General features: G+C 47.5%; 1 protein-coding gene across 1 annotated transcript; it reads left to right on the top strand.

Annotated features, from left to right (window-relative positions):
- Nucleotides 1-17: 17 nt before the first annotated feature.
- ZMAT5 (zinc finger matrin-type 5) lies at nt 18-23,660 on the top strand. The gene is made up of 5 exons (XM_073630742.1): nt 18-280; nt 8,649-8,711; nt 11,338-11,418; nt 14,501-14,603; nt 23,239-23,660. The coding sequence occupies exons 1-5, from the start codon at nt 154-156 to the stop codon at nt 23,366-23,368; spliced, it is 504 nt and encodes a 167-aa protein (XP_073486843.1). The 5' UTR covers nt 18-153; the 3' UTR covers nt 23,369-23,660.
- Nucleotides 23,661-25,535: the final 1,875 nt, after the last annotated feature.

The following is a 25,535-nucleotide window of genomic DNA, read 5'->3' as shown; positions in this document are numbered from 1 at the left end:
TGGTTATTTCTCCGATAAGCACGCAAGTTACGGAGGTATAGTTAGTGCGCATGCGTGCATTAGTATTTTCCACCTCCTAGGTGGGAGGAGTGGGAAGCAGCTGTACCTGTGTGTTGTGGATGTGTACATCCGAGGGAGCTGCTCACTTCTGCCATGGGAAGGAGGTATTTCTGCGACTATTGTGACCGCTCTTTTCAGGACAATCTGCACAACCGCAAGAAACATCTCAATGGAGTGCAACACCAGAAGTGTAAGAAAGTCTGGTATGACCTGTTCAGAGGTGAGAGCCCTGTATATCCATAGTATGATCTGATCAGAGGTGAGAGCCCTGTATATCCATAGTATGATCTGATCAGAGGTGAGAGCCCTGTATATCCATAGTATGATCTGATCAGAGGTGAGAGCCCTGTATATCCATAGTATGATCTGATCAGAGGTGAGAGCCCTGTATATCCATAGTATGATCTGATCAGAGGTGAGAGCCCTGTATATCCATAGTATGATCTGATCAGAGGTGAGAGCCCTGCACTTCCATAGTGTGACCTGATCAGAGGTGAGAGCCCTGTATATCCATAGTATGATCTGATCAGAGGTGAGAGCCATGTATATCCATAGTATGATCTGATCAGAGGTGAGAGCCCTGTATATCCATAGTATGATCTGATCAGAGGTGAGAGCCCTGTATATCCATAGTATGATCTGATCAGAGGTGAGAGCCCTGTATATCCACAGTATGATCTGATCAGAGGTGAGAGCCCTGCACTTCCATAGTGTGACCTGATCAGAGGTGAGAGCCCTGTATATCCATAGTATGATCTGATCAGAGGTGAGAGCCCTGTATATCCATAGTGTGATCTGATCAGAGGTGAGAGCCCTGTATATCCACAGTATGATCTGATCAGAGGTGAGAGCCCTGCACTTCCATAGTGTGACCTGATCAGAGGTGAGAGCCCTGTATATCCATAGTATGATCTGATCAGAGGTGAGAGCCCTGCACTTCCATAGTGTGACCTGATCAGAGGTGAGAGCCCTGCACTTCCATAGTGTGACCTGATCAGAGGTGAGAGCCCTGTATATCCATAGTATGATCTGATCAGAGGTGAGAGCCCTGTATATCCATAGTATGATCTGATCAGAGGTGAGAGCCCTGTATATCCATAGTATGATCTGATCAGAGGTGAGAGCCCTGCACTTCCATAGTGTGACCTGATCAGAGGTGAGAGCCCTGTATATCCATAGTATGATCTGATCAGAGGTGAGAGCCCTGCACTTCCATAGTGTGACCTGATCAGAGGTGAGAGCCCTGTATATCCATAGTATGATCTGATCAGAGGTGAGAGCCCTGTATATCCATAGTATGATCTGATCAGAGGTGAGAGCCCTGCACTTCCATAGTGTGACCTGATCAGAGGTGAGAGCCCTGTATATCCATAGTATGATCTGATCAGAGGTGAGAGCCCTGTATATCCATAGTATGATCTGATCAGAGGTGAGAGCCCTGCACTTCCATAGTGTGACCTGATCAGAGGTGAGAGCCCTGTATATCCATAGTATGATCTGATCAGAGGTGAGAGCCCTGCACTTCCATAGTGTGACCTGATCAGAGGTGAGAGCCCTGTATATCCATAGTATGATCTGATCAGAGGTGAGAGCCCTGTATATCCATAGTATGATCTGATCAGAGGTGAGAGCCCTGCACTTCCATAGTGTGACCTGATCAGAGGTGAGAGCCCTGTATATCCATAGTATGATCTGATCAGAGGTGAGAGCCCTGCACCCTGTATATCCATAGCATGACCAGATCAGAGGTGAGAGCCCTGCACCCTGTATATCCATAGTATGACCAGATCAGAGGTGAGAGCCCTGTATAGCAATGCACCCCTCATATCTGTAGTGACCAGATAATATGGGAGAGTTTTGTGTATCTACAGTATGACCTGGTCAGAGGGGAGAGCCCTACACCCTATATAGTATGACCCGATTAGAGGTGAGAGCCCTGCACCCTGTACATAGTGTATCCTGTTCAGAGGTGAGAGCACTGCACACGCACACACATACTTCCCGTCCCTTCCTTCGTCTGCACACACATACTTCCAGTCCCTTCCTTCGTCTGCACACACATACTTCCCGTCCCTTCCTTCGTCTGCACACACATACTTCCCGTCCCTTCCTTCGTCTGCACACACATACTTCCCGTCCCTTCCTTCGTCTGCACACACATACTTCCCGTCCCTTCCTTCGTCTGCACACACATACTTCCCGTCCCTTCCTTCGTCTGCACACACATACTTCCCGTCCCTTCCTCCGTCTGCACACACATACTTCCCGTCCCTTCCTCCGTCTGCACACACATACTTCCCGTCCCTTCCTCCGTCTGCACACACATACTTCCCGTCCCTTCCTCCGTCTGCACACACATACTTCCCGTCCCTTCCTCCGTCTGCACACACGCTTCCCGTCCCTTCCTCCGTCTGCACACACGCTTCCCGTCCCTTCCTCCGTCTGCACACACGCTTCCCGTCCCTTCCTCCGTCTGCACACACGCTTCCCGTCCCTTCCTCCGTCTGCACACACGCTTCCCGTCCCTTCCTCCGTCTGCACACACGCTTCCCGTCCCTTCCTCCGTCTGCACACACGCTTCCCGTCCCTTCCTCCGTCTGCACACACGCTTCCCGTCCCTTCCTCCGTCTGCACACACGCTTCCCGTCCCTTCCTCCGTCTGCACACACGCTTCCCGTCCCTTCCTCCGTCTGCACACACGCTTCCCGTCCCTTCCTCCGTCTGCACACACGCTTCCCGTCCCTTCCTCCGTCTGCACACACGCTTCCCGTCCCTTCCTCCGTCTGCACACACGCTTCCCGTCCCTTCCTCCGTCTGCACACACGCTTCCCGTCCCTTCCTCCGTCTGCACACACGCTTCCCGTCCCTTCCTCCGTCTGCACACACGCTTCCCGTCCCTTCCTCCGTCTGCACACACGCTTCCCGTCCCTTCCTCCGTCTGCACACACGCTTCCCGTCCCTTCCTCCGTCTGCACACACGCTTCCCGTCCCTTCCTCCGTCTGCACACACGCTTCCCGTCCCTTCCTCCGTCTGCACACACGCTTCCCGTCCCTTCCTCCGTCTGCACACACGCTTCCCGTCCCTTCCTCCGTCTGCACACACGCTTCCCGTCCCTTCCTCCGTCTGCACACACGCTTCCCGTCCCTTCCTCCGTCTGCACACACGCTTCCCGTCCCTTCCTCCGTCTGCACACACACTTCCCGTCCCTTCCTCCGTCTGCACACACACTTCCCGTCCCTTCCTCCGTCTGCACACACACTTCCCGTCCCTTCCTCCGTCTGCACACACACTTCCCGTCCCTTCCTCCGTCTGCACACACACTTCCCGTCCCTTCCTCCGTCTGCACACACACTTCCCGTCCCTTCCTCCGTCTGCACACACACTTCCCGTCCCTTCCTCCGTCTGCACACACACTTCCCGTCCCTTCCTCCGTCTGCACACACACTTCCCGTCCCTTCCTCCGTCTGCACACACACTTCCCGTCCCTTCCTCCGTCTGCACACACACTTCCCGTCCCTTCCTCCGTCTGCACACACACTTCCCGTCCCTTCCTCCGTCTGCACACACACTTCCCGTCCCTTCCTCCGTTTGCACACACACTTCCCGTCCCTTCCTCCGTCTGCACACACACTTCCCGTCCCTTCCTCCGTTTGCACACACACTTCCCGTCCCTTCCTCCGTCTGCACACACACTTCCCGTCCCTTCCTCCGTCTGTGCGCACGCACACACACTTCCCGTCCCTTCCTCCGTCTGTGCGCACGCACACACACTTCCCGTCCCTTCCTCCGTCTGTGCGCACGCACACACACTTCCCGTCCCTTCCTCCGTCTGTGCGCACGCACACACACTTCCCGTCCCTTCCTCCGTCTGTGCGCACGCACACACACTTCCCGTCCCTTCCTCCGTCTGTGCGCACGCACACACACTTCCCGTCCCTTCCCCCGCCTGCGCACACTTCCCGTCCCTTCCCCCGCCTGCGCACACTTCCCGTCCCTTCCCCCGCCTGCGCACACTTCCCGTCCCTTCCCCCGCCTGCGCACACTTCCCGTCCCTTCCCCCGCCTGCGCACACTTCCTGTCCCTTCCCCCGCCTGCGCACACTTCCTGTCCCTTCCCCCGCCTGCGCACACTTCCCGTCCCTTCCCCCGCCTGCGCACACTTCCCGTTTCTTCCTCCGTCTGCACACACACACACACTTCCCATCCCTTCCTCAGTCTACGCACACTTCCCATCCCTTCCCCCATCTGCGCACATACACACACTTACTTCCCGTCCCTTCCTGCGTCTGCGCACAAGCACACTTCCCGTCCCTTCCTGCGTCTGCGCACAAGCACACTTCCCGTCCCTTCCTGCGTCTGCGCACAAGCACACTTCCCGTCCCTTCCTGCGTCTGCGCACAAGCACGCTTCCCGTCCCTTCCTGCGCACAAGCACGCTTCCCGTCCCTTCCTGCGCACAAGCACGCTTCCCGTCCCTTCCTGCGCACAAGCACGCTTCCCGTTCCTTCCTGCGCACAAGCACGCTTCCCGTCCCTTCCCCTGCCTGCGCACACTTCCCATCCCTTCCCCCGCCTGCGCACACTTCCCGTCCCTTCCTCCATCTGTGCACACTTCCCATCCCTTCCCCCGCCTGCGCACACTTCCCGTCCCTTCCTCCATCTGTGCACACTTCCCGTCCCTTCCCCCGCCTGCGCACACTTCCCGTTTCTTCCTCTGTCTGCACACACACACACTTCCCTTCCTCAGTCTACGCACACTTCCCATCCCTTCCCCCATCTGCGCACACACACACTTACTTCCCGTCCCTTCCTGCACACAAGCACACTTCCCGTCCCTTCCTGCGTCTGCGCACAAGCACGCTTCCCGTCCCTTCCCGCGCACAAGCACGCTTCCCGTCCCTTCCCGCGCACAAGCACGCTTCCCGTCCCTTCCCGCGCACAAGCACGCTTCCCGTCCCTTCCCGCGCACAAGCACGCTTCCCGTCCCTTCCCGCGCACAAGCACGCTTCCCGTCCCTTCCCGCGCACAAGCACGCTTCCCGTCCCTTCCCGCGCACAAGCACGCTTCCCGTCCCTTCCCGCGCACAAGCACGCTTCCCGTCCCTTCCCGCGCACAAGCACGCTTCCCGTCCCTTCCCGCGCACAAGCACGCTTCCCGTCCCTTCCCGCGCACAAGCACGCTTCCCGTCCCTTCCCGCGCACAAGCACGCTTCCCGTCCCTTCCCGCGCACAAGCACGCTTCCCGTCCCTTCCCGCGCACAAGCACGCTTCCCGTCCCTTCCCGCGCACAAGCACGCTTCCCGTCCCTTCCCGCGCACAAGCACGCTTCCCGTCCCTTCCCCCGCACAAGCACGCTTCCCGTCCCTTCCCCCGCACAAGCACGCTTCCCGTCCCTTCCCCCGCACAAGCACGCTTCCCGTCCCTTCCCCCGCACAAGCACGCTTCCCGTCCCTTCCCCCGCACAAGCACGCTTCCCGTCCCTTCCCCCGCACAAGCACGCTTCCCGTCCCTTCCCCCGCACAAGCACGCTTCCCGTCCCTTCCCGCGCACAAGCACGCTTCCCGTCCCTTCCCGCGCACAAGCACGCTTCCCGTCCCTTCCCGCGCACAAGCACGCTTCCCGTCCCTTCCCGCGCACAAGCACGCTTCCCGTCCCTTCCTCCGTCTGTGCACACGCGCACACACACTTCCCGTCCCTTCCTCCGTCTGCGCGCACACACAAACACACTTCCTGTCCCCCCCCGCCTGCACACACTTCCCGTCCCTTCCCCCGCCTGCGCACACTTCCCGTCCCTTCCCCCGCCTGCGCACACTTCCCGTCCCTTCCCCCGCCTGCGCACACTTCCCGTTTCTTCCTCTGTCTGCACACACACACACACTTCCCTTCCCTTTCTCAGTCTACGCACACTTCCCATCCCTTCCCCCATCTGCGCACACACACACTTACTTCCCGTCCCTTCCCCCGCACAAGCACACTTCCCGTCCCTTCCCCCGCACAAGCACACTTCCCGTCCCTTCCCCCGCACAAGCACACTTCCCGTCCCTTCCCCCGCACAAGCACACTTCCCGTCCCTTCCCCCGCACAAGCACACTTCCCGTCCCTTCCCCCGCACAAGCACACTTCCCGTCCCTTCCCCCGCACAAGCACACTTCCCGTCCCTTCCCCCGCACAAGCACACTTCCCGTCCCTTCCCCCGCACAAGCACACTTCCCGTCCCTTCCCCCGCACAAGCACACTTCCCGTCCCTTCCCCCGCACAAGCACACTTCCCGTCCCTTCCCCCGCACAAGCACACTTCCCGTCCCTTCCCCCGCACAAGCACACTTCCCGTCCCTTCCCCCGCACAAGCACACTTCCCGTCCCTTCCCCCGCACAAGCACACTTCCCGTCCCTTCCCCCGCACAAGCACACTTCCCATTTCTTCCCCCATCTGCGCACACACACACTTACTTCCCGTCCCTTCCTGCGCACAAGCACACTTGCCGTCCCTTCCTGCGCACAAGCACACTTGCCGTCCCTTCCTGCGCACAAGCACACTTCCCGTCCCTTCCTTCGTCTGTGCACACGCACACTTCCCGTCCCTTCCTCCGTCTGTGCGCACGCACACACACTTCCCATCCCTTCCTCCGTCTGTGCGCACGCACACACACTTCCCGTCCCTTCCTCCGTCTGTGCGCACACACACTTCCCGTCCCTTCCCCCGCCTGCGCACACTTCCCGTCCCTTCCCCCGCCTGCGCACACTTCCCGTCCCTTCCCCCGCCTGCGCACACTTCCCGTCCCTTCCCCCGCCTGCACACACACACACACTTCCCATCCCTTCCTCCGTCTGCACACACACACACACTTCCCGTCCCTTCCCCCGCCTGCGCACACTTCCCGTCCCTTCCTCCGTCTGCACACACACACACTTCCCGTCCCTTCCTCCGTCTGCACACACACACACTTCCCATCCCTTCCTCCGTCTACGCACACTTCCCATCCCTTCCCCCATCTGCGCACATACACACTCTTACTTCCCGTCCCTTCCTGCGTCTGCGCACAAGCACGCTTTCCGTCCCTTCCTGCGCACAAGCACGCTTTCCGTCCCTTCCTGCGCACAAGCACGCTTTCCGTCCCTTCCTGCGCACAAGCACGCTTCCCGTCCCTTCCTGCGCACAAGCACGCTTCCCGTCCCTTCCTGCGCACAAGCACGCTTCCCGTCCCTTCCTGCGCACAAGCACGCTTCCCGTCCCTTCCTGCGCACAAGCACGCTTCCCGTCCCTTCCTCCGTCTGTGCACACGCGCACACACACTTCCCGTCCCTTCCTCCGTCTGCGCGCAAACACACTTCCTGTCCCTTCCCCCGCCTGCGCACACTTCCCGTCCCTTCCCCCGCCTGCGCACACTTCCCGTCCCTTCCCCCGCCTGCGCACACTTCCCGTCCCTTCCCCCGCCTGCGCACACTTCCCGTCCCTTCCCCCGCCTGCGCACACTTCCCGTCCCTTCCCCGCCTGCGCACACTTCCCGTCCCTTCCCCCGCCTGCGCACACTTCCCGTCCCTTCCCCCGCCTGCGCACACTTCCCGTCCCTTCCCCCGCCTGCGCACACTTCCCATCCCTTCCCCGCCTGCGCACACTTCCCGTTTCTTCCTCTGTCTGCACACACACACACTTCCCTTCCCTTTCTCAGTCTACGCACACTTCCCATCCCTTCCCCCATCTGCGCACACACACACTTACTTCCCGTCCCTTCCCCCGCACAAGCACACTTCCCGTCCCTTCCCCCGCACAAGCACACTTCCCGTTCCTTCCGCCGCACAAGCACACTTCCCGTTCCTTCCGCCGCACAAGCACACTTCCCGTTCCTTCCCCCGCACAAGCACACTTCCCGTCCCTTCCCCCGCACAAGCACACTTCCCGTCCCTTCCCCCGCACAAGCACACTTCCCGTCCCTCCCCCCGCACAAGCACACTTCCCGTCCCTCCCCCCGCACAAGCACACTTCCCGTCCCTTCCCCCGCACAAGCACACTTCCCGTCCCTTCCCCCGCACAAGCACACTTCCCGTCCCTTCCCCCGCACAAGCACACTTCCCGTCCCTTCCCCCGCACAAGCACACTTCCCGTCCCTTCCCCCGCACAAGCACACTTCCCGTCCCTTCCCCCGCACAAGCACACTTCCCATTTCTTCCTCCGTCTGCACACACACACACTTCCCGTTTCTTCCTCCGTCTACGCACACTTCCCATCCCTTCCCCCATCTGCGCACACACTTCCTGTTCCTCCGTCTGCACACACACACACACACACACACACACTTACTTCCTGTCCCTTCCTCTGTCTGCGCACACACACGCTTCCTTTCCCTTTCCCGAGTCTGCACACACACTACCTGTCACTATTCCATCCCCTCCAGTCTATAACAGAAAACATTTTTTGGCTTAAGTTGGACTTTAAAGTGAAATGGCAGCTTGGTACAGTAAAAGGTTTACAGCTCTTTAATGTGGTGAATTGTCTCCAAGATTCTTTATTGCATCCTTTGTCTACTTTGTAGTCTCTCCTGTATATTTTATATTTGGCTAAAAACACTTTCCCGTTTGTGTTCTTGTTCACAGATGCTGCTGAAATCCTTGCAGAAGAGGAATGTAAGAAATTATGCAGACGTTTCCTTCAGACGGGTGGGTACTTTGTAAGTCCTAATATGAAAAGTGATAACCTAAAGATCTCGTATAAATAGTTTGTTTTCTAAAGAGGCTACAGCAGTTTAAATTGTAAACCTAGCTATACACAACTCAAGTTTCAGCGGTAATTGGCTCAAATTTGAGCTGTGGGTGACTGTAGAATATATGAATATTCTGTCGATTATTATGTAACTTATATTGATGAGAAGAGTCCCAAGAAAGCCCTTTCTAGTTCTTATGTAAAAACTCAAAAATAGACTTAATAATAAAATGGCAAAAATATTACAAGAACAATATTAAAATGTAAAAATAATATCAATAATGTAGTTATATTCTTGAAACGAAGATTGTGTATATAATTAGATGTGTGTCTGTGTAAGAAGCTAATGATAGCTTCCTTTGTATTTAGCAGTCTGAACTAAATGTTCTTTTGTGCATTGCTTTTACACCACAATTCAACCCCCACCTTCTCCTAAAAAGGGCTAGTTTTGTCTTATAGTCCCACAAACTCTAGTGACAAATGTATTTCAGCCTAACTCCCCCCTCTCTTTGTTGAGGAGCTATTGAAATACAATACCATCCATATTCACAGCTATGTTGGCATTCCATAAGAACAAGAGGGAAGGGTAAGAGCAATGTGTACAACCATATAACTTTATCTATCATCTAAATCAAATTATGTTACATAAATCAATATGTATTTATTATATTCAGTGGAAGGCCTTTTTCTTATTAATATCCTAATCAAGAAATATTACAGTATAAAGAACTAATATTCTTAATGCAAACCTCTGCCTCTTACGAAATGTGAAACCTTATCCAATTTGCGATGGGGAGAGGAAAGTCTAATTACTACCATATGTAACCTCTCCAAAGAGAAGCACAGGCTTTAAAATCTTATTTGTTACTTTTCCAAATCTAGAAGAGATGAATATATACAACTCAATCACACTATAAAGACCCAACCCATGCATATGTTAGTAATGTTAATTGATAAATATTGGATATTAGATTAAGGAAGTCTTCTAACAGTGGCCCTGATGACGTCACAATTGTTGATTTTAAAAATTGACCCAGCCAGATGGAAACTTCTCTGCAGTGTGGATGGAGGAATCAAGCAATCTATGAATGTATAAAGCTATGCGTATAAGACTAGCTTAAAGGGGAACTTCACTTTCATGGGGAAAAAATGAATCAAAAATGATAAAGCGTATACAGTTGCATTACAAGCCATTTTGGATTTGAATGTTATTACAGATTACCTTTTTCCTTTTTAATCTGCAGTGCTGTAATTTTCTGAAAAATCCAATATGGCAACATTGAGGCCTCCTGTATACAGTTGGTGTACAGAACTTCCCCAGACATGTCATTTCCTGCTTGTGTGATTGGCTTACTGATTTTCACAGAAATCCACACTAAGCTACAAGTCAGATTTTAGATATCCTCTGCAACAAAAATGTATTTTTTTGGTGAGATACTCCGAAAGGGTTAATCCCTTGCAAACAGGATCCAGACCGTGAATTTTCCTCATTGGAAAACTACAAGTGCCTCTGGTGACTAATAATGAAAAATTCACTCCCATTTAGAGTCCCTGTGCACATTGACATGACCAAAAAAATTTTTCTTCAGAGCAGAAGCAGGTAGGATTTTACAACAAAGTTTGTTAAAATACTCGCAATGTAGATTAATCACCCAGGGGAAATGGTTTTGTTTTTTTCCTCAACAAAAGTGGAGTTACTTTTTAAGTTGTGATTTTAGTGAACATCTGTAAGAAGTGGTTGGGGTATAGGAACCCTGGCAGAAACAGTCATTTTCTTTGGTGTTTTCATAAAGCTTTTTGCTGATGTGCACTGAAGAAGACCCAAACTGGCAATAACCAAGCTGTATGTATTATGCAGTGGCTAATCCTGGGCACTGTCACATAGGGGTACTTCCCTGGCACTCTGGAGGGTTTTTCTTTAGAAAAGCTATTTGCATAGCAGCTTTGGGTAGCTCCATTGTGTTGGAGGAGGCAGCTAGGCATGGTAAAGGTATGTTGTGGCACTTGAATGTGCTTGCTAACCAGACTGTGTTAAAGGTTTGCTCTAATGCCGCGTACACACGAGCGGACTTTACGGCAGACTTGGTCCGGTGTACTGGATTTCGTAGGACAATTCGATCGTGTGTGGGCTCCAGCGAACTTTGTTTTCTGAAAAGTTGGACAGACTTAGATTTGAAACATGTTTTAAATCAATCCGTCGAAATCGAGTCCGGTCGTCTGTATGCTAGTTCGTTGGACAAAAAGCCACGCTAGGGCAGCTATTAGCTACTGGCTATGAACTTCCTTGTTTTAGTCCGGTCGTACGTCATCACCTACAAATTCGACAGACTTTGGTGGATTGTGTGTAGGCAAGTCCGTTCATTCAGAAAGTCTGTCAAAGTCCGCCGGGCAAAGTCTGCCGTAAAGTCCACTCGTGTGTACGCGGCATAAGAAGGGACCATTGTAACCTTATCTTTTACTGCTCATAAATAGCATCACATACGATTGCTGGATTGAGTTCTTGGACATTCAGAACTCCTATTTTAAATTTACAGTGTGAATGCTCCCTTTTTTTTATTTTTTTTTTTATTTTTTTTTTTTTAGGCCAGTGTGACTTTGGTCCTTCCTGCAGATTTTCACACATGAGTGCACAGGATTTGGATGCACTAAAGGCTAAAGTGGAAGGTAAGAAACCACATAACCTAATTATTTTAAAGTAGTTGTACACCCTTACATATACCCAGTGAAGTGACTGGCCTCAGGTAATACAGAGATTAAACAAATCCTCCTACATAAATTGTACCTGTCTATCTACAGCCATTTGTTCTGTATGTAAAACAGAATGAAAGGGTTTTTTACACACTTACAAAGCAGGGAGCGAAGAGATGCAGTTACACACTGTACAAGAGCTCTGAGAACTGATTGGGGGGGAAGGCACCCCCCCCCCCCTTCACACAACACACAGGAACAGAACTGAGGCTGTCAAACGCTGCCAGGGCCGTTATTTTTTTTTTTTTTTTGCACACGTTTAAAAAAAATCACTTTAGGCCTGAAGATTACACAAACCCCCAAACAGCAGACACCCTAGAGAATAAAGTAGTGTGTGTGTGTGTATGTATATGTATATATATATATATATATATATATATATATATATATATATATATATATATATATATATATATAGTGTTACGGAGGAGGTCTTGTGTTAGAATTATTGCTCTCACTCCAGCGTGCACGATGATATATAACATGTGTAGCGCAATCAACGTTTTGACGCATGCATTTATGTTTCTACGTGCATATATGTGGGGGTAAGGGACCTAAAAAATGTGTTTTTTTTTTTTTTTTTTTTCTCTCATCACATAGGGCACAAAGTGATGTCATACACGTCGTTTTCCGGGTCATAGCAAATAGAGAAGAGAGCGGATGCTCTTCTCCCTCCCCTCCACCCAGGGGCACCTGTCGTGTCGGTGCCAGGTCTGAAGATGGGCAAGCGAAACCCGGAATACATGGCTGGGGCGCCGGTACCGGGGGGTGCGTGGAAGCAATCGGGCGGCAGCACAGCCGCTCGAATGCGTCCACCTGAACCTGACAAGCAGGTGTCTGCCCATCAGTTTTATACACAATCCCGGTGGCTGCGGCCACTGGGATTGTGTGTGTGAAAGCCCCCCCGCTATCGGGTCTGTACGATGTATGGACCTGGCAGCGAAAGGATTACCTAGACTGCAGAGAGAAATGACACTTGGTGCATTGGAGAGACAAGTAAACACTATAGAAACATGTGCCTTGTTCGAATTTCCTATTTGAGCTTTTCAACCACTTTAAGGTAATACATTTTCTACTAACAATTATATTTTGTACAGTCTAACATGTACAGTGGAACCTTGGCTTACGAGTAACGCGGTTAACGAGTGTTTGGGAAGACAAGCAACTTTTTTTTTTTTTTTTTTTTTTTTTTTATTCTGACTCGGTTTGCGAGTGTTGTCTTGCAAAACGAGCAAAATTCAAGCTAATGGGGTATGCAATACCTCATTTGGCCAGAGGTGCGGGGGTGCCAGGGACACTCGGAACGGTTCTGAGCCGTTCGGAAATACTCGGAAATGCTCCGTTTTCAAGTGTTTCCGAGGCTTTCGAAGTTCAGCCGAGCTGTCCCTGAGTATTTCCGAGGCTCTCCGGCCCCCACCCCCCCCCTCACCTCTGGCCGCATGCAGTTGTGCATGTAATAGAAGTCAATGCGGAACAAATTATCTTCGTTTCCATTGACTTCTATGGGGAAACTTGCTTTGATATGCGTGTGCTTTGGATTACAAGCATTCTCCTGGAACGGATTATGCTTGTAATCCAAGGTTCCACTGTATGTGCATTGACTGTAAAACATAATGCAGTTATCAAAGGGGAAGCTATAGAACCTTTGTTGAATTTATTTTACTGTCTATGTCCCTGCTGGAGAAGTTAATGTTTACTTTCTGTCCCATTGACGGTGATGATTGGATCTAAAAGTGAGGATACATCTTACTGATGGGGACACAGACAGTAATAATTGTGTTCATCTTTTGTAGCATGAAAAAAAGATGGCAATACAAACTGGTCAATTATTCTATCTGCATTGCTATTGGGTACATTTCTACCAGTTTTGGTAGTCCCCAAGACAGTGGTTACATGTGACATCTTTATTTTAAAGATGACCTCCATTTAAATACACAGGCAAAATACATATTTGGGACCTATTTTAACCGCTAAAATTGTATTTATGTGCATGTAGTATTGAGGTTCGCACAGCCAGGCAGATGACTCTGCTTATATGTTTTGTTTCTCTACCCCCAACCTTCTGACTGGACAGTGACAGAGTAGCAGACTAAGGAGGTCCTCCCTCTGCTCACTGTGCTGTCTTGCCCCAGTCAGCATTTTACTTGTCAACACATTCGTATGCAGCACACCTTACTGGCTCTTTCCCTTAGTCTGAGTGTGGATGTTTATGGATCACAAAAGGTTTATACAAAGTTAATTCAGGTACTAGCACTGGTTACATTAAAAAATCTGATTTACTACAGAGCTGCACCAGTTTGTCTTTCATATTTACCCAGAGATCAACTTTAATAATTTTAAAGAATTTTAAAATGCCCCAACAATTGATTTTTAAAATGTTTTTTAATAAGCATGCCCAACAGTGTTTTGTTTGGTTTTTTTTTCTAGTTTAAAGAAGTCCAGCCTGAGCTCGTTTGGTTGGGCTTCTCCTATGGGTCACAGTCACAATTTGTTTTGCACGCCTGTGACCTGTTTTCAGCAAAGAGCTGTCTGAATTCCACTCTCTGCTGACATCACCAATATCGATCTAGGCACTGCGTCATCCTGACTCTGGGAGTCTGGATCCGCCAGGTGCCTGGACTGATAGCCATCTCAGTGAGCCGCTGAGACGGCCGCCCCTCCACAGCTCAGCAGTCCGGTGAGCCAGGAGGAGAGCTGCTGATTGATAGGCAGCAGCTCTCTGCTTGGGGAGCCAAGAGAACTGAGCCATCGGCGATGTTCGATCGCTCGAGTCTCAGTGCAGAGACGCTGGGGGACAGGTGCAGCATTGGACTGATGCTGTATCCACCTAGGTAAGTATAATGGGTAAAAAACGGATTCCAATACTTCTCCTTTAAAGAGAATCCACCCATGTATATTTTTATTTTCACTGCTAACAGTAATGCACAATGGGTAATTAGGATATGTATTGTTTAAGTTAAACTAGATTTTTTTTTCAATAATCTATTCCCTTTTATAGCAGAGAGAAAGCTAAAGGAGGAGAAAAACAGACAGATCCCTCCTTGCAGGGTTGATGCTTGGCTTAAAGAGAGAGCAGAGAAAGAAAGCGCTCACAGTGAAAGGTGAGTCCAGCAGAGGGCGCTAATGAAGCACTGAGAAAGGATGCACACTTTACTCAGCATCTGTACACAAGCACTGTCAATGGATGTGCTAATTTCAGTAACCCATTGCTGCTTACTGAAGGCAAATCAGCAAGAGTTCAGTTACAGTTGATTGCTACTGGTAAATATTACCTGCAATGGCTTACTTTTTAAATATCATCTATTTTAATTCATCAGACTATTTAAAATGATCAATTACTTTTAAGCCATATATTAGTAGTTTAAATAGTAATATTTTAACCGCTTTAATACAGGGCACTTTCACCCCTTTCCTGCCCAGGCCAATGTTCAGCTTTCAGTGCTGTCGTACTTTGATGACAATTGCGTGGTTATGGAACGCTACACTCTTATGAAATTTTTTTTTTTTTTTTTTTTTTTTTCCATTTAAAAAAAAATTTTTGATTGTTGTTCTGTCAGAAGGGAAGGCATTGATCCTGTGTTTCTGCAAAGCAGGGACACAGATCTTTGCATTCCTTTAGTCAAAGCACCCACTCCACACCCCCACCCCCACAGTGAGTAAGCAAACCTAGGTACACAGTTAATCCTTTGATCGCCCCTGATGTTAACCCCTTCCCAGCCAGTTTCTTTAGTGTACAGTGTGTGTGTGTGTGTGTGTGTGTGTGTGTATGTAATATATATATATATATATATATATATATATATATATATATATATATATATATATATATATATAATATACTTTTTTTTTCTCGGAGGATAGGTGCAGGAACTCCCCCCGTCTGAGTCGCCCCTTGTCTCTGCCCCCTACCCACCTCTGACCACCCTCCCTTGATTCCACCCCCTACCCACCTACCAATACTGCCCCTTTTAGAGAATACAGAACCAAATATCATTTTGTGGTGCTAAATCATTTGTATGGAACATGTTGATGATAAAAAGAAAAGCAGTAAAATAGATCCCAACAATAGAATCCTAGCAATAGATCCCCACACAACAATAGACTCCCCCAGCAACAATAGATTCCCTGCAGCAACAGTGAACTACCCACACCAAAATATCACACCCAGTAACAAAATATCCACCCAAGCAACATTAGATCCCCCCCCAGCAGCAACAACAGATCTCCCAGCAGGCAGCATCAAAAGATCCTCCAGCAGCCAGTAAAAATAGACCTCTCCCTCAACAGTAGATCCCTTCCAGCAACATAAGACCCCTCCAGCAACAATAGATTTACCATCAGCAACAATAGACGCTCACACAAAATCAGATCCCCACCAGTGACAATAGATCCCCCTAGCAGCCAACATAAATAGACCCTCCAGCACACCCCACACTATTGCATACATTCAGTGCTGGAGGTGCTGGAACTGCATTCCCCCGCGTTCCCGCTGAAAAAAAGATATATCTATATCTAATCTCTATCTATCGATAGATATAATTTTTTTAGCACTGGTCAACCCCCCCCCAAAATGTCAGGTGTCCGATTTGTCCTCCACAATATCGCAGTCCCACTATAAGTTGCTGATCACTGCCATTACTAGTAAAAAAAAAAAAAATATCCCATAGTTTGTAGACGCTATAACTTTTGCGCAAACCAATCAATATACACTTATTGGGATTTTTTACCAAAAATATGATGCAGAATACATATTGACCTAAATTTTATAAAGACATTTAGATATAATATTTTTTTTCTTATTGGGTATGTTTTATAGCAGAAAGTTAAAAAAAAATTTTTTTTTATTTATTTTATTGTTTATAGCGCAAAAAACTGCAGAGGTGATCAAATACAATCAAAAGGAAGTTCTATTTGTGGAGGAAAAAAAAAAAAAGCCAACAATTTTATTTGGGTACAATGTTGCATGACCGCAACATTAAACCACCGTAAATCTTCTGGTGGTTATGTTTCATAAAGTTTTATTGAAGAATAATGCAGAATACAAACAAAGTTCTAAAACAACAGCCTTACAAAGAGATGTTGATATCACCACAATACGCCAACAACAAAAGGGGAGCTTAATTCAGCATAAGTTGTACCTGGTAGGAAAAACGGTGACATGAATTTGCCTTGTGGTTCTACCGGTTCCAGGGGTTGTCCTCCATCTTTTGGCATATATTGAGGTTAACTGGGGTTGTGCTGGAGGGAGTATTTTCAACAGGTTGAAGTATAGCTCCATTTAAATTCAGGATTTTTCAGTGTCCTGTACGTATCTGCCGGGGCAAGTGATTGGGGAGAGTGAGGTCATAGACTTGGTTATTGGGTGACATAAGTGGATATCTAAGTGGGATATCGGGAGGGGGGGATTGTGAAAGATGAGCGGGGGAGAAGAGGTGAGAAGTAGGGGAGGGGGGGTCTCTCTGACTCCCTTCTCCGGGTAACAAGTGGTTTTAGTATAAGCTTCAGGAGATCTGATATTTGTTAAATGGGGGGTGAATAAAAGGAAGTGTGAATGTGAGGTCAAGGCAGCGTATGTCGATTTGTGGTTGGTCTGGTCTGTTACCGAACCAGTTCATGAGGTGGGTGAGCAGCATATGTTCAGGTATTCAGACGTCGTCTGGTAGTGTGTCCAACGGGCCCATCTTTTGTTAAATCTCGTCGGGGTGTCGCGAGCAATGTGAATCATTTTTTCCATTTTAGCTACCCTACAAATTCTATGAAGCCACTCTTTGAGAGTAGGTATCTGTGTCGAATTCCAGTGAATAGGGATGCATTGTTTTGCTGCATTTATCATGTGCATTACCAAGGATTTGTGATAGGGATTGTTTGACAGTGGCGAGTGATGGAGTAGAAATTGGGCTGGAGAGAGTGTCAGGTCGTAAGATGTAACCTGGGAGGTTATGCGACACACTTCCCTCCAGAACACTTGCAGAGGGGTGCAAGACCACCATATATGGAGAAGAGTTCCCTTCTCTTGGTGGCATCTCCAGCAGATGTCTGTTGTGGATGGATAAAATTTTTGTAAGAGTGATGGGGTGCGGTACCATCTGGATTGGACTTTGTATCCATTTTCCTTTGTAGTGACATTAGAGGAACCCTTATGAATATGTAGGAAAATTTGTTCCCCGTTCTCAGATGTGAGCGTGATCGAAAGATCTTTCTCCCAGTGCTTACATGATGGATTCTCCTTGGCCTGTAGGTCCGCAAAAAGGAGTTTGTGTGGAGGATATCAGGTGAGATTGAGGGGTCACCTGGATGCATAGTCTTTTGAAAGGGGGCAGTTGTCTCGAGCATTGCGAGTTTTTGTCTAGGAGTTTGAGATGTTGGGCAAGCAGGAGATAAGTCCAGGTGGGGATGTTAGGTCTCTCCATTCGGTTTGCAAGTTGGGAAGCTGGTAAGTTTCTCATGGTGAAAGAACTGATAGGTTCTAATTTGGTCTTGTGGCCAATAGTCCTTTTAGGTAGTGTCGGTGCATGACTGGGGGGAATGCAGGGTTTAGTTTTACAGAGATCCAGGGATGGAGGATATGGTGTAGTGGGAGCACAGTTTCTGGAAACAGTGCAAGGTAGGCCCTATGAAAGGATGGAGATGTGTCGCGGTGGGGATATGACTTAGGGTAGTCCATGGTAGAGCATACAGAGGTAAGTTTGTAAAGAACGCTTCTAAGGTTACCCAGTCTTTGTGAGGGGAGTGGACATTCCAGTCCACTATTCTAGTGAGGTGAGTGGCCGTTTGATAATTGAGGAGATCTGGGAGGCCAATACTTCCTAGTCGTTTAGGTTTGGTGAGTTGTTTGTAGTTGATTCTTGCTCTACGTTCTCCCCAGAGGAATCTGGAGCAAATGTGTTTAAATGTTTTGAAGAAGGATGGTGGGATGTGGATTGGGATCGTCTGCATGATATAGAGCATTCTCGGTAGGGTGTTCATCTTTAGGATGGCTGCTCTACCGAACCATGAAAAGGTTGGTTTGTTCCAGTGTTTGAGATCACAAGATAATTTGTTCAAGAGGGGCACATAATTCTTCGTATAGAGGTCAGGCAGTTTGGAGGGGAGTTGTATGCCCAGTTATGTAATCGACCCGAGTTTCCATAGGAATGGGAAGTTTTCCTTACAATGATCTACTAGGTGTTGTGGCAAGGATATATTGAGGGCAAAGGACTTTGAAAAGTTGATTTTGAGGTTAGAGAGGGGTTGGAAATGTGTGAACGCTGCTAATAATACTGGCAGGGTGGTTAATGGTTTGGTAAAAAACCGTAATATATCATCTGCGTAAGTGGCATATTTATATTCCCTGTTGGGTGCTAGAAAGCCCTTAATATCTGAATTTAATCTTAGTTTATGGAGGAATGGTTCAAGAGTGAGGACAAAAAGGATAGGGGATAGGGGGCAGCCTTGCCTCGTTCCACTTTGTATGGGGAAGGGGTTCGACAGTGTTGTTGACCCTTACTTTGGCTGAGGGGCCAGTATATAATGAGAGGATCAGACCGCACATGTGTGGGCCTATGACTATAGTTTGTAAGACCGCTTCCATGTAGTCCCAAGCCACTCCGTCGAACGCCTTTTTCGGCATCTAGGGATAAGAAAAAACCTTTCTGGTTCGTTTGTTCTAAGGTTGTGTAAGTTGATTGCCTTAATGGTGTTATCCCTAGCCTCTCGACCAGGGATAAAGCCTACTTGGTTTTGAGAAACGAGAGAGGGGAGGAGTGGTAATAATCTGCTAGTATTTTGGAGAAAATTTTGATGTCTAGATTTAATAGTGAGATTGGCCTGTAATTTCCTGTTTTGTGTGGGATCTTTTTCTTCTTTGGGAATAACTACTATGTGGGCTTCTAACATGTCTCTTGTGAGGGGGTTCGAGGAAGAGAGAGAGTTAAAAGCATTCAGAAAGGGGGATCGAAGGATGTCTGAGAACATCCTGTAATATACAGCGGGGAGTCCGTCTAGGCTCGGGCTCCTTCCTGGCTTTAATTGTCTGATGGCCAGTTCCCATTCCTTTGTGGAAATTGGTGATTCAAGATTGGTGGTGGCTTCATTTTTGAATTTTCCCTGGGGCGAATTGGTCTAAGAACGATTTAATCTCATGTGATCTTCTGGAGGGTAGCGTAGGGGGGAGGATTGGATGCGTTGAGATTGTATAGGGAGGAATAATAGTTTTCAAATTCTTGTGCAATGTCTTCGTTTTTCGTAATCATCTGTCCTGTAGGGAAGATCTTCCGGTGGTTAATCACCACTGTTTTTGTTCTTTGCTTAGCAAAAAAGACTAAAAACTTTTAAGAAAAGATGTTTTTCTTATTTGCAAACATTTTTAACAGAAACTAAGTAATTTTTCTCCTTCACTGATGTGCACTGATGAGGCTGCACTGATGGGTAGCACTGAATGGCACTGTTGATGCTGCACCGATTATCAGAAGACTGATGATCAGTGCCCTAATTATCAGTGTAAGCGTCATGCTTGCCAATTACTGGCTCTTCTCTCCTCATACTGTGACTGCGCATGAGGAAAGGAATGCCGATAACCGGCAAGTTTGTTTACATGTGATCAGCTGTGATTGGACTCAGCTGATTACATGGTATAGGGCCAGTGTGATTGGCCCTTTACCCCAATCTATGATCAGCTGTGATCTGACGACACAGTGATCAATACATGCCGATAGGTCACCACAGTGGAGGGGGGCGTGGTTCTGGGAAAATGTCTATGGGTGCCCTCCCAGAACAGGACGACCGCATTTGTAGCCGTCTTTCGGCTATAGCTCAGTCAAGAAGTGGTTACCTTTTGCTTGGAATGAATTAATTCATGCTTTATTTCTGTTGCTGTGTTTGTCATTATGTCCATTATTTCAAATGCTAGGGTCATTTTCATTGCCAACGTGATGAAGAATGTTGAATCAGAAACCCAAAGGCATATGTTGAGAGACAGACGCCTGATCCAGCCAGCCGCTGGCTTAAGAAATAATCATATTTTGTCAAGGAGGTTAGACAAAATTGTATCCATTGTGATTTATGTCCCTCTAAGATAAGCCAATACTTCTAATGAGATTTGCCATTCAAATAAATGGGTGGTTAGTGGAACAGAACTCTCCTTTTTCAATTTGATGCATGCAACTCAGACCACCATTGTAGTTCTATGGATGGTCCTGGGTGAAGGAAAAAAAAAAGTGGAGGAAAAATGGGGATGGCCATTAAACTTGAGCCAGAGACTCTTCCCTTACTCTCATGGGAGTCCTTTTTATTTATCTGCTGTGCTAAGTTCTTTCATTGACCCCTTTGCCAGAGAGGCCAGTCCATTTCCCGAAACACAGCCATCCAGAGGTTTATCCATTAAAGGCTGTTTTCATTATAGCATCTTTTGTTGCAGTGAAGACTAGTGGTTTGGGCTTTATTAACAATAAGAATGAAAAGTCTGCTTTAAACTCTGATTAAACAAGAAGTAGTTGTTTAACACTGCCCCTTGGTGAAGAGGTTCGTGCTGCATCATTTCAATTAACACAAGAGTCAGTTAGCGCACATTCTTGATAAAGCACTGCTTTCATCAGTCACAGTAAATGGAGAGCTGTGCCTACCTAAGAATCACAGGGTCGGGAAGCGTGGTGTCATGTAGATTTATTGAATAGTGTGGCTGTGCTGAAGAGCTCAATAGGGAATCTGTAAAATTAGATAAACCCTGCATATTCTAATCCGTTGACTTTTATATGGAGAAATGACATTTATTTCCTAAAAATTTTCTGCAGATACATTACTTGCATACTAACGTTGCCCCAAGTTCTCTGTTAGATTTCAACTGAATAACAAATTTTATGGCAAATGGGCTTGGTTTAGACATCTTGATATAACTGATGGAAAAATTGCCTTGGCTTAAATATGGTGCATTATTTGGGTCTTAGGACACCAAGGGGTTGATTTACGAAAACGGGATAGTGTCAAATCTGGTGCAGCTCTGCATAAAAAACCTGGCTTCCATGTTTTTTTGTCAAAGCCTAATTTAACAAGCTGAAGCTATAAGCTGATTAACCACTTCAACCCCCGAAGATTTGGCTGCTGAATGACCAGGCCATTTTTTGCGATTCGGCACTGCGTCGCTTTAACTGACAATTGCGCAGTCATGCAACGCTGCACCCAAACAAAATTGACGTGTCCCCCCCACAAATAGAGCTGTCTTTTTGGTGGTATTTGATCACCTCTGCATTCAATTTTTTTTTTTTTTTTTTGCACTATGAACAAGAAAAGAGTGACAATTTTGAAAAAACACATTTTGTACTTTTTGCTATAATAAATATCCCCCTTTGCTTTATTTGCTTTTGAAAAAAAAAAAAAAAAAAAATTTGTTTCTCAGTTTAGGCCGATATGTATTCTTCTACATATTTTTGGTAAAAAAAATAAAAATCGCAATAAGCGTATATTGATTGGGTTGCGCAAAACTTAGAGTCTACAAAATAGGGGATAGATTTTTAGCATTTTTATTATATATAATATTATTATTATTATTATTATTATATAATTTTTTTTTTTTTTTTTTTACTAGTAATGGAGGCGATCTGCGATTTTTATCGGGACTGTGACATTATGGCTGACACTTTTGACACATTTTTGGGACCCTTGGCATTTATACAGCGATCAGTGTTATAAAAATGCAATGATTACTGTAAAAATGTCACTGGCAGGGAAGGGGTTAACACTAGGGGACGATCAAGGGGTTAACTGTTCCCTATGTGTGTTTCTAAAGTGTAGAAACAGATTTTCTGGTGTATGTAACCCTAAGTGTTTTTTTTTTTTGCTCTCTCTCGCTGTCATTTCTCCCACTGCTGTCTTCTCCCCGTTCTCTCTTCTTGTGCTATCTTCTTCCTTGCTGCCGGTTACCCGCTTTCAAAAAAAAAAAGCTGCTGTCTGGCAACTCTTTTTTATATAGCCATGGGGCTTTTTTTTTTATAAATAGCAACAGGTAACCGCCGGCGAGGAAGAAGACCGCAGCGGAAGTAGATGGCACAAGAAGACTGCTCGCGGAGAAGGGGGCGGTGGGAGGAGCAATTTTTTTTTTTAATAAAGGACTTGTCAAAAACTGGCTTAGTTTTTTTTTTTTTTTTTACATTTTTACTGCTTTTTGGGGTGAATGGGTAGGGGTATGATACCCATTCACATAGGGGGCAGGATCTAGGGCCCCCATCTTAAAGCGGGCCTTCCAAATTCCGATAAGCCCCCTGCCCGCAGACCCCGACAACCACTGGCCAGGGAGGTCGGGAAGAGGCCCTTGTCCCCACCAGAGCGCCCCCCCATGTTGGGGGCGCGTGCTTGCTCAACCCCTTTCTTTCCTGACCTGCCAGGTGGCATGCTCGGATAAAGGTCTGGTATGGCTTGGGGGGGGCGCGCCACTCCGTATTTTTTTCCCTTCCCATTCAGCAGGGAATCCCGCTGACAGCTGATGACTCATTGGTTGTTATGGACATGGCGGCCGGCTTCCCAGCCCCCTCCTTAGCAACCAGCTATATACAGTGTGTTTTACAGTGTAAAAAGAGGGGGGGGGGACGCGAAATGCATGAAACCTGCATGCAAAAACGCATAAAAAAGAGGGTTTAAAAGTGCACTGCAAAATGTGCCTAAAAAATGCATCAAGCACAGCCGCATAGATGTGAACCTAGACTTAGGTGCTTGTGCGATTTTAAAAGATCTCACAACTGACTTTTTTTTTTTTCTCTCTCTTTACAGTGCCTCTGCATCAGAACGTCCCATCTACCATCTGCCACCAGGCTGGCCACCACTTTGTGAGCTGCCACCATCACTCCATCCCCCCACACCAGCAGACTGGAGTGAATCAGAGGATTTGGAGTGGGGCTGATGTTGAGGAGCCACCCAAAAACCTTGAAAGAAGAGTAGAATATTACTACAGATACACTTTCAATGAAAGCTATTTTGCAAATAATATTTTTATTTTATATTGAAACCCCTATTGTTATTCATAAATGGACTCCTCCAGAAGATTTTAAATTCTAAGATGTTACAGGGCTAAAGTGTGGGATCAACTATTTTGTGAACTGACAAATCCTAATCGTTTTTATTTAGAACTGTTTCTGTATAGCACAGTAGCATCACCAAGAAATATATGAGAAAAATGCAGTCATTCAAACGTGCCTTGGAAATTTAGTGTGTTATTATTATTATTATTTAATCTAATTAGCATTTTATGGTTCTTGCACATTGTAGCAAATGGTTGAAATTAACATGTATTTAAATAATGTCCCTATCCTAAAGACGTTGATATAGATCGAGATATACAGTATCTCACAAAAGTGAGTACACCCCTCAAATTTTTGTAAATATTTATTATATCTTTTCATGTCATAACACTGAAGAAATGACACTTTGCTACAATGTAAAGTAGTGAGTGTACAGCTTGTATAACAGTGTAAATTTGATGTCCCCTCAAAATAACAACACACAGCCATTAATGTCTAAACCGCTGGCAAAAAAAAGTGAGTACACCCCTAAGTGAAAATGTCCAAATTGGGCTCAAAGTGTCAATATTTTGTGTGGCCACCATTATTTTCCAGCACTGCCTTAACCCTCTTGGGAATGGCGTTCACCAGAGCTTCACAGGTTGTCACTGTGGTCTGCTTCCACTCCTCCATGATGACATCACGGAGTTGGTGGATATTGGAGACCTTGAGCTCCTCCACCTTCCGTTTGAGGATGACCCACAGATGCTCAATAGGGTTTAGGTCTGGAGACATGCTTGGCCAGTCCATCACCTTTTACCCTCAGCTTCTTTAGCAAGGCAGTGGTCGTCTTGGAGGTGGGTTTGGGATCGTTATTATGTTGGAATACTGCCCTGCGGCCCAATCTCCGAAGGGAGGGGATTATGCTCTGCTTCGCTATGTCACAGTACATGTTGGCATTCATGGTTTCTGCAATAAACCGTAGCTCCTCAGTGCCGGCAGCACTCATGCAGCCCCAGACTATGACACTCCCTCCACCATGCATGACTGTAGGCAAGACACACTTGTCGTTGTACTTCTCACCTGGTTGTCGCCACACACCCTTGACACCATCTGAGCCAAATAAGTTTATCTTGGTCTCATCAGACCGCAAGACATGCTTGTCTTCAGCAAACTGTTTGTGGGCTTTCTTGTGCATTATCTTTTAGAAGATGCTTCCTTCTGGAAAGACAGCTATGCAGACCAATTTAATGCAGTGTATGGTCTGAGCACTGACAGGCTGACCCCCACCCCCATGCCTTCAACCTCTGCAGCAATGCTGGCAGCACTCATAAGTCTATTTCCCAAAGGCAACCTCTGGTATATCTGGATAATACAGGACTCTCTGAAAACATGGTGTGGCCATTTCAAGATGCACAATAAGGAGGCACTTGAAGAAAGATGGGCTGCATGGTCGAGTTGCCAGAAGAAAGCCCTTACTATGCAAATGCCACAAAGTATCCTGCTTACAATATGCCAAACAGCACAGACACAAGCCTCAAACCTTCTGGCACAAAGTCATTTGGAGTGATGAGACCAAAATTGAGCTTTTTGGCCACAACCATAAACGCTACATTTGGAGAGGAATCAACAAGGCCTATGATGAAAGGTACACCATTGCTACTGTGACAGAAGTGGATCGCTGATGTTTTGGGGATGTGTGAGCTACAAAGGCACGGGAAATTTGGTCAAAATTGATGGCAAGATGAATGCAGTATGTTATCAAAAAATACTGGAGGAACATTTGCATTTATCGGCCAGGAAGCTGTGCATGAGACGTACTTGGACATTCGGACATGACAATGATCCAAAACACAAGGCCATGTCGACTTGTCATTGGCTAGAGCAGAATAAAGTGATTGTTCTGGAGTGGCCATCTCAGTCTCCTGACCTCAAAATAATTGAGCCACTCTGGGGAGATCTCAAACTTGCAGTTAATGCAAGACAGCCCAAGAATTTACAGGAACTGGAGGCATTTTGCCAAGAGGAATGGGCAGCGTTACCATCGAGCCTCATCCACAAATACCACAA

The sequence above is a fragment of the Aquarana catesbeiana genome, linkage group LG01 (assembly GCF_042186555.1).
Source record: "Aquarana catesbeiana isolate 2022-GZ linkage group LG01, ASM4218655v1, whole genome shotgun sequence".
Taxonomy (NCBI): Eukaryota; Metazoa; Chordata; class Amphibia; order Anura; family Ranidae; genus Aquarana; species Aquarana catesbeiana.
This window is presented reverse-complemented; position numbering and strand designations above follow the sequence as displayed.

Excerpts from the sequence above, each read along its gene's own strand:
- ZMAT5 (XM_073630742.1), top strand. The coding sequence starts at position 154 with ATGGGAAGGAGGTATTTCTGCGACTATTGTGACCGCTCTTTTCAGGAC. Across the intron at positions 281-8,648 it reads CTGGTATGACCTGTTCAGAG|ATGCTGCTGAAATCCTTGCA; the intron begins GTGAGAGCCCTG and ends TCTTGTTCACAG. Across the intron at positions 8,712-11,337 it reads CAGACGTTTCCTTCAGACGG|GCCAGTGTGACTTTGGTCCT; the intron begins GTGGGTACTTTG and ends TTTTTTTTTTAG.